This window comes from Triticum aestivum, chromosome 5D (assembly GCF_018294505.1).
Source record: "Triticum aestivum cultivar Chinese Spring chromosome 5D, IWGSC CS RefSeq v2.1, whole genome shotgun sequence".
Lineage (NCBI taxonomy): Eukaryota > Viridiplantae > Streptophyta > Magnoliopsida > Poales > Poaceae > Triticum > Triticum aestivum.
In genome coordinates this window covers 529,391,308-529,400,234 of record NC_057808.1, presented here as the reverse complement: position 1 = coordinate 529,400,234, position 8,927 = coordinate 529,391,308, and the positions used below count along the sequence as shown (strand labels likewise).

The 8,927-nt window shown below is 46.3% G+C and overlaps 1 protein-coding gene across 1 annotated transcript in view; it reads right to left on the bottom strand.

The window, feature by feature from the left end:
• The window catches only part of LOC123123496 (condensin-2 complex subunit D3), a gene marked incomplete in the record, with an annotated part of 7,205 nt that extends 7,019 nt beyond the window's left edge, over positions 1–186 (bottom strand). Inside the window, 1 exon segment of the mRNA XM_044544013.1 lies at positions 1–186. Within this exon segment, the coding sequence (XP_044399948.1) occupies positions 1–107 (107 nt within the window).
• Positions 187–8,927: the final 8,741 nt, after the last annotated feature.

Genomic DNA, 8,927 nt, shown 5'->3' with positions numbered 1-8,927 from the left:
CGGCGGTGGAGGGCGGCGAGCTCGGAGAGGAAGGCGGAGAGGGGGCCGGAGGCGGAGGCGGAGGCGGGGGAGTCGATCTCGTCGACGTCCATGTCGTCGGCGTCCATGGATGGCGGCGAGGGGCGGCGGACGGGGTGCGGGATTTGAAATCTGGTGGGGGGAGATGGGAATTGGGAGGGGAAGCCGTGGGTGGACTCGAGTTTAGGCTGCGTTCATTCCCAAAAAAAAAAGAGTTTAGGCTGCGTGCAGATCGTAGGTGGTCCGGGCCGAAGCTGGCCGAATGGGGTGCCGGCCCGCCCAATGATAAACGGTCCGGTCACGTCACGGCCCATCATGGCATGTTTACTAAATGGAAGAGCCGGAAGCAATTAGTTAACGAGCGGTCCTTTAGAAGTCTTGCAACGATTATTTGCGGGTGAGCTAAGAGCGCGCTACTTGACGTGCTCTCAGCCGCAGCCTGTTCATGAATGACATGGTTGCGGTATGATCATAGAAGATATTCTCCTCAAGTGAACCAGCCTATCCTTCCTAGATAAGGGACTTACATGTTGATTGGATGCGGAGACACCTTTGATTGTGAATTCTAATGTGGCCGATTCAATTCTTAGCGAAAAAATTTAGGGCGCGTCTACTAGGCGGCCGGCTGCCCAGTAAAGCGATCCAGCGGCCGGTCAAATAAGGTAAGTATATGTCCCTTTCACGTTCAGAAAAAGAAAACAAAGGAAACGGCCACCGTCCCATTGTTTGGGCAGCCGTTGCATGCATGTGTCTAGTGCTTGCATGCCGATGCATTAATGTTCCTCACGTTCGTCTCTTGTGCATTAATTTTTTGTTTTCAAAATTATAAACGACATATCTTCTAAACCGTGTGTCGAAATTCAGAGCCGTTTTCACCGTTAAAACCCTCGCGACGTGCTCTTCAAAAGTAGATCCCGCATGGGGATGTTTCGACGAACTAGTCTTTCTGCCAACTAAACATCAATATGTGTGCAACTAGACTACATGCTGCGCCAACTGAGCATATGTGGGTGCCAATAGTCCTTCTGCCAACTAAACATCAATGTGTGTGCCACTAGACTACATTCCCGCACCAACTGAGCATATGTGTGTTCCAATAGTCCTGCCAACTAAATGTCAATGTGTGTGCAACTAGACTACATTATCGCGCCAACTGAGCATATATGTGTAACTAGTTCTGTCAACTAAATATCAATGTGTGTGCAACTAGACTACATTGCCGCGTCAATTGCGCATATGTGTGTGCAACTAGTGTCCTGCCAACTAAACATCAATATGTGTGCAACTAGACTAAATTATAAGCCAACTGAACATATGCGTGCGCAACTAGTCCTTCTGGCAGCTAAACATCAATGTGTGTGCAATTAGACTACATTATAAGCCAACTAAACATCAATGTGCGTACAACTAGACTAAATTACAAGCCAACTGATTTTAAAAAAAATTGCACCATGTAGTACTAAAGTTGCACAATGCAGTACTTTAGTTGCGCCATATAGCACCAAAATTGGCATAAAAAATTCATCGAAATATATCCATGCGGGATCTAGTTTTAAAGATCTCGTTGCGATGAATCCAACGGTGAAAACGAAACTGAATTCCGACGTGTGGTTTAAAAGATATGGCTTTAAAAAAATTGAAATCCCGAAAATAAAAGTACGTGGATCTGTTTTCTCTAACTGATGAGACTAGTATGAACACATTTAATGCCAGCACCCACATGCGCTACAAGATAAAAAAAAATGCACATGCATGTGTGTGGCAGACGCGGCCGCTCGGAACACCAAATAGCGCGCGGCCACTTTTTAGATTTTGGGAAAAAATTATCCCTAAAGTCGAAACTAAAAGGAACGTATAAACCAATGCTTCGATAGGTTTATTTATAATTATAATTTCCACACCTATTCATTTGTCATTTGGGATAATTTCCATATAAAGAAAGAAAAAGAGTCACGTGTCGCGTTCTGGGCGCTCCCTCCGGATTTTATTTTTTTATTTTTCCGCACGCATTTTCGGCTTTTTAAGCGTTTTTTTTTATTTTCGGTTTTTCACCGGTCTTCCTTAGCTTTTGGACAAAAAATTCGAAAAAACAAATTGCATAAAAAAAGTGTTTTTTTTTCTTTCGTGAGAGGCACGGTTTTATTTTCGCAAGAGGCACGGTCTATCATGGGCCTGACCCGACATGCTCATGCCTTGGCACGTGGCAGACGGCCCACCTTGCCAGCTTTGGTCCAGGCAAGTGTTGTGTTTTCCCATGAAAAGCACAAGCATTGATGCGCTAAACTTTCCTAAGGAACGGGCTAGCCTACCTCTTCTGAACGAACGCATCTACTCTAGGGGAAAAACAATATTCCTATGGAATCGGGAGACTGACAATTGAGTAAATGGGTTTACCGGCTCGTGAAAATGAATCGTACCCATTTTACCCAAGATTAGTCCGGGATGAACCGTTGCCTGATGGACCGCACCTAAAAATCATTACCAATAGAGTAACCGGCTGGCCTTGAGAACCTACACGGTCTAATAGGGACGTATCCTCTCAACCCTAAAGTCAAACCGCAACAACACAGGAATACCACTGTCGTGCAGAGTAGTCGCCGACTGCTGGAATAAGCTCGATTGAGTAGAGCATGTTGGGATGCTGCCCTCTTAGGATTCTCCACCGTCGACCTCTTCTCACCCTGCCATTGTCCAAGTCATCTCCACGCTGGAGAAAGGCAAGTCACCGGCCGCCGGAATAGGTGGGAGGAACTTGCTGCGGGAGGGCCTTAAGCTCTTCGGAGTAGAGTGTCATGTCCCATTCCAGTTTCTCACAAAAATAGACTTTTAATAGACTAAACCTTTTCAATCTTGAATTCTCACAAATCCTGCAATTTTAATTAAGAGAATACTTGCATTCGAATGATTCCACTTAAACTTGTAGCCTAGCCATGGATAGTTTCATAGAACTAGTTCTAGTTCAGAAGTTAAACCTTGATAGTTAAATAAGTGCGGAGCAAGCCAATAAAAATTCTCTCAAGATAATCAATTTTGCATTTTGGAGATTTTCAAACATAAACATACCCGAGGGGTTTTGGGTAGAAGAAAACATAGCACTCAAGTATCTCATTAACACCCACTAGTACCGCCTAATCTCTCAAGTATTTCCTTCGATCATTGTCTGTTAGAACTTCCATCTTTGGTGATGGGATTATGCCAAACAAATGATACATGCAAATGTTGGGTTTTCACTATAGCTTAAGGTTAAATACTATATATACCAAAAAGTTGTCTCTTTCGAGCGCAGGGATTAGTACTCCGTTTTTACCACATACACACACTCTCAAGAGAAAGTCGAATAATATTCGATGCAGTGTTGCCACTGTGAATGTTTAACAGACTTATTGCCGATATCCTAGCCGAAACTCTGGTGGATCGTTCATTGGCCAGCAAAGAGCTCAGCATAAAACTCAAGAGAGGTGATGATTCGCGTGTAAAGCAACATATAACGACAAGGCCATGGAACCAGCAAGAAGCTGAAGCATCATGTATTGCAAAAATAGGTTTTTGGCATAATCTCGGTCACCTCATTTTTTCATTCCTCTCGACAACTCTATCAGTAGGTACCATCAAGTCAATCGAATTAGGTACTATGGAGTTGAGTGTCTTAAGTGCTAGTTCTCTTCAAAATCCGAGCCCCCAGGTTTCTTTTCAAAACTTTTTCTTTCTTACTGGTTTTTTCTTAGCAAGACCTGGAATGGGCATTGGAACTAAATGATATTCAACTAACACAGGGAACGAAGCTTAAGTGCAGCCAGCCAAATAGAAGTGTTAAATTGATTAAACTTGCAGGAAAAATGAGCATGCATATATTATACCTTCTCGCGCTATTTCTCAAGTCATGTCTCCTCTCGTTCTTCCCATTTCCGAACTTCTAGCGACGTTCAAATCCATAGGCTCATAAAGAGAAAATACAACCGAAGAGAAATCCAAGAGATAAAACGAAAAGTTTTCTCTAACTTTTATTATGCAAAACTGAAAGTAAACATGACAAAATAAAAGTAAACAAAAAAAAATATCCATGCAAGGATAACTAGGGGAATGAGCTTCCCTCTAGCTTAGACTTTTGCTTAGCAAAGTATACTCCATTCCACCACCGTGGTCGTGCTATTAGTGGGGCCACTAAAAAGCTGGTGGTGGTCCACTAGAGGAGGAAGGTGCAACGTCGGGTTATCCGGCGGATGGCCAAAGAGTAGTGAAGGCCTGAAGGTTGTGCGAGAGCAAGCCTATGTGATGTTGGCTTGCTGATGTGTCATCTCGACACCCTCAACATTTTGCACTAGCTGCTGATACTCTGGCCTAGGTACATATTTGCCACCATAGCCAAAAGGTTGTTTGTGTGCTTCCCGGCTGTGCTCTCCACCGTCGCCCCAACTGTGCCCATCAACGAAATCGTCACCGGCACCGGCAGTGGTCTCCCACTGGGGATCACCCATGGGCTCAACAAACTGCATGTAGCATGCATCGGTCTTAGCCTGATTGATCCGATCAATGGTGAGCACCCACTCCTGGCGAGTTCTAACCTAAGGGCAAGCGCACAAGTATCGATCCATCAACAATTAGGGGCTCTTATAAGAGTGGTCCCTCCATAGACACGATCAGGGCACAAAAATCTATAAGTAATCATAACCACCCTGTTAAGCATAGTAGGGCCAGTTTGAACGGCCCTATACCTGGTCAAGACGATATGGAACCGACTAGTGAGGATTGAAACGATGCCACCAATACGTATGTCTCCCGTGCTCTGCTTCCGCTGATTATGGAAATGTGCTGTCATAAATGCCCCCAAATTTGGTTTGTTAACTAAACGAGGGTTAAGTATAGCGTGAAGCACACACAAATCTTATGGGCAGCCATGCCCCCTAAATCCCTCTCCCAAAAATAGTGTTTGCAAGGAACATCATGAAGTAGCGAATGGTGGGGTTTTGTATAGTCAATACCTTCTCCTTGGTGAAGTTGGTATCCTTCTTGCCGGAGATGACCTCCCATGTTCCGCAAGCTTCGGCGATGGGCTGGCCCTTCTCGCTGATGTAGCCCCTTGTTCACGAAGCCGAACATATCGTGCAACTCCTGAAGTGTGAGCGCGTAATTCTCCTCCGAGAGAGAAGGTGCACATCAGTAGAGCATCCTCGTCCTCGAGGGCATCCTGGAAGCTGGCGAGGAACTCGTGGGTGAGCTCCACTAAGTCTGGGCGTAGAAGGTGTTGAACACCCTGTCGGCGTTGTTTGCCATCTACACGAAGTCGTCGAAGATTCCTTGCTTGCGCAAGAACACCTCGCACCTCCACCTAGTGGGGTGCACATCACGAGCACTCTGGATGGCATAGGATTGATCGCAGTCCGACATGAGTGCAGCTCCCTTGTTCCTCGACCGCTTCGCGTGGGAGCCCTCGGCCGCAACATTCTCTCCCTTGCTAAAAGATCTCTTGATCATGACCTACACAATAAACACACCAAAAAGATTAGTTTTTCATGTGGGAATCGAGTCTATATACTACCCAGGATCGATTCTAACGAATTAGTTTCAACTGTAATGCTTAAATTGAACGGAAAATGAAACTTACCCTAAACTCATCTACTACAAGAGCTAGAACAAAATAACCGCCAAAATAAGAAAAATTAACCATTATTTGGCTATAGCTCGTACCTCACCGCGATGCCACAAAAAAACCTCGATTTAAAACCTTGCTAAGACTTATAACAAGACCAACCCAAAAGGAAGCCAAGTTATTACAAGATTGCGGTAAATTTGTGGCGTGAAAAGATAGGAAAGAGAGGGCAGAAACAGGAGCGGTGGAAAAGATAGAGGGAAAGAGATGACGGGCAAGATATAATGAAAGTGCGCAGAGGGAAAAGAGAGGGTCGGCAAGAGAGAGGGAAAGGCGCGGTGGGAAAGATAGTGGGCAAGTGATGGTAGAAGAAAGTGGTGGAAAATGAGTAGCAGGAAAGTGAGGGGATCAACTCCGAGTTCCCCTAACCAGTTCTAATACAATGCCTCCCCACCTACTGCTCTTGTGCCTCACCTCACCCTGCTCCGAGCTCCCCGGGCTTCTTTTGTCGTGGAGCCTCCGCCCGCCACAATGCCTCCACACTTGCTTCGAGTTTCGTCCGACGACCTACACTAGCATGGATTCCGCCTCCCCGACCCACTTTGCGCCTCTGACTGAGCTCCCACGACCGACTGTGCCACTGGGAAAACACCCCCTCCTCATCCCCCCGCGCAACCCACATTGCCTCCCCTTGCCATGAATGAACCAATCTGGATGAACCTAGTCAGGGTTGGATAGGGGAAGAGAATTGATCGTGTCGTTGGGAGAGAGAGGGGGGCGCAGAATGGGGCGTGACTCGACCGGCCCAAGCCGCTTTGCTGTTTCTCGACCGCGTCATCAGGTGTGCATTGGATGGCCCCGAGTTGACCACTCGAAAGCCACAAATAGCACGCATGATTTTAATTTTTGGGGGAAAACTACGGAGATTCTGGAATTGCCTTTATCCTTTGTGAGTTATTTGGCGCTCTTGTTTGCGTGAGTGTGGCTAATGCGATATTTCTTTGTAATCCCTACTATTAAAGGCGAGTTGATGAACAATGGTCCGTCATCCAACTCCTCCACAATGGTACATCGTGGCCTCTTCGCATTTACCAAAACAATTAATCACACTTGCCAAACCTCTACTATCAAAAGGGAGTTGATGAATGATGGTATGCCATTCAACTCCCCCACCATGGTACGTCGTGGCCTCCTCGCATTTATCAAAACAGTTAATTGCACTTACCAAATGAGCATAAATATTAAATGGTACAACCTCCCCGCACTTAGCAAAACAAGTGAGTGTTTCAAACAATTGAGCACGCTTGCCAAATAATCATAAATACTAAATGGTACGTCCTTTTTGCACTTACCAAAATTTTTGGGATCCTGATAAGTGCCACACGTCAGGTACGAGCACCCAACAACTACGAAAGTTTTTTATGGCAAGTTTAGTTATGCGAGGATGGCAACTATAGTTGGCAAGCATGGCAACTTTCGTGCTTCATTTTATTTTTGACAAAAGCTTGTCGTGTGTTCACTGGAATTTTCCATCCTTGCGTGACTGGAATTGCCCTCGAAAAACATCAGGTCCAGAGTGCCACGCACCTGACGTGTGGCACTTATCATTTATGAATATTTGAGAGTTCCAACCAATTGACAACATTTACCAAACAATTGAGGGTGCTTGCCAAATAATTTGCTCATTGTTATTTTCACACGTGCCTATCCTAAATTCACTGGATCTTGCAGTAATATAGAAACTAATCATTTTTTGTTTGGCAAATTTAAACGTAGTACTTCTGACTTTATGTTCCCCACATTATAAGAAAATAAAATATCCGTCTGGGTGTCCTGCCTAATCCATTTGTATATACCATTTGATCGCATCAAATCTTATTACGAGTGCTGCCAAGGATGACCAATTGGCATAGGTGGTGACATTGGATTGGGGAGGTGGAGATAACGGATGACGGTATATATGTGACAAAATTGATGTTGAACCACTATAATAGATTTGCTCTCGTTACAACACATGAGCAGTTAGGTAACCACTATCAAAAATCGTCATGTACTATTTCTACACCTAATTTTCCGTATAATCATACGAAAAAGAAACCGCGGCTTTTCAGTCCGGATTCAGGACCGGCTAAATTCCAATGTACCTACGGTATCATTTATTGGTTACTCTGATCATCGCGCATTTTCTCTGTACTTCGCCGCATTTTCTCGACGTACTTGGCCACATCGCGATCGCGCGACTAACGTCAGATTCTCTCTGTACGGTGGTACCAATTTGGCAGGGAGACCTTGAGCTCGCTCAAAACGACCCGATGGACGTACGCACGCGCGCTAATTAGCCATTTAGCCGCCTATAAATCCGTCCCTGTTTGCACAAACATCCGCAGCAACACACACCTCCTGAAAGGAAGTAGAAGAAGCATCCATCGATCCAGCATTCGAGCAGCAACAATGGCAACCTCCCGCGCCCCGCTCCTGCTCCTCGCCGCGATCCTTGCAGCTGCGGCCTCCGTCCAGGGCCAGGCGACCCCGCCGGCACCGGCACCGTCCGCCGGCGGGCAGTGCACGCCGGACTACCTATCTGAGCTCGGACTCTGCGTCGACTTCCGGCTGGGCAGAGTCGACCTCCGCGGGAAGAACCTGGCCGACGAGAGGGAGCGGTGCTGCCGGAATGTCCGCGGGAAACCGAGCGCCGCGGAGTGCCTGTGCACCGCCTTCAGGGATGCCCCCGACGTCTCTGACCGTGCCGACTTCGCCGACGACGTCAACGTCGTGCTCTTGGTCTGCGACCAGCCTCAGATCCCCGACCTCGCTTGCCCCGCCTCTACATCGGGTTGAGGCCGCGTGCGGCCTCGCCGTCCCGTGACGCTCACTGTGGTGCACACGTCGGCGCGCGCAAAACTTCACCTGTGCTACTATATATCTATCCGCCTAATAAATAATTAATGTCAGTACTGACTTGTACTAGTACGTACTGGTTTGGACCCAGCTTATTAGCCCACATGTTGATCATGGCCGCTGCTGTTGGAGTGTTGGTCTTCCTTTCCATAATAATAAAGCACGGATTGACTCCGTAAGTTCATCGTCATAATACGCTTCTTCCCGTGAATTTACGTTTTCAGTTTTTTTCACCTATATTATTTTGATATTTTCTACATCCGGGATGGTATTATTTTACCACCGTAATTTGGTCCGTCCACCCCGTCCAGTTTTCAGAAAAAATAATAATGACAAATTGGCACGTACAGGAGTTGAACACACAACCAACCCCTTCAGGGTTGCAATCTCCAGCCACGGGGCCAAACAACTGGTGTGTCTAATT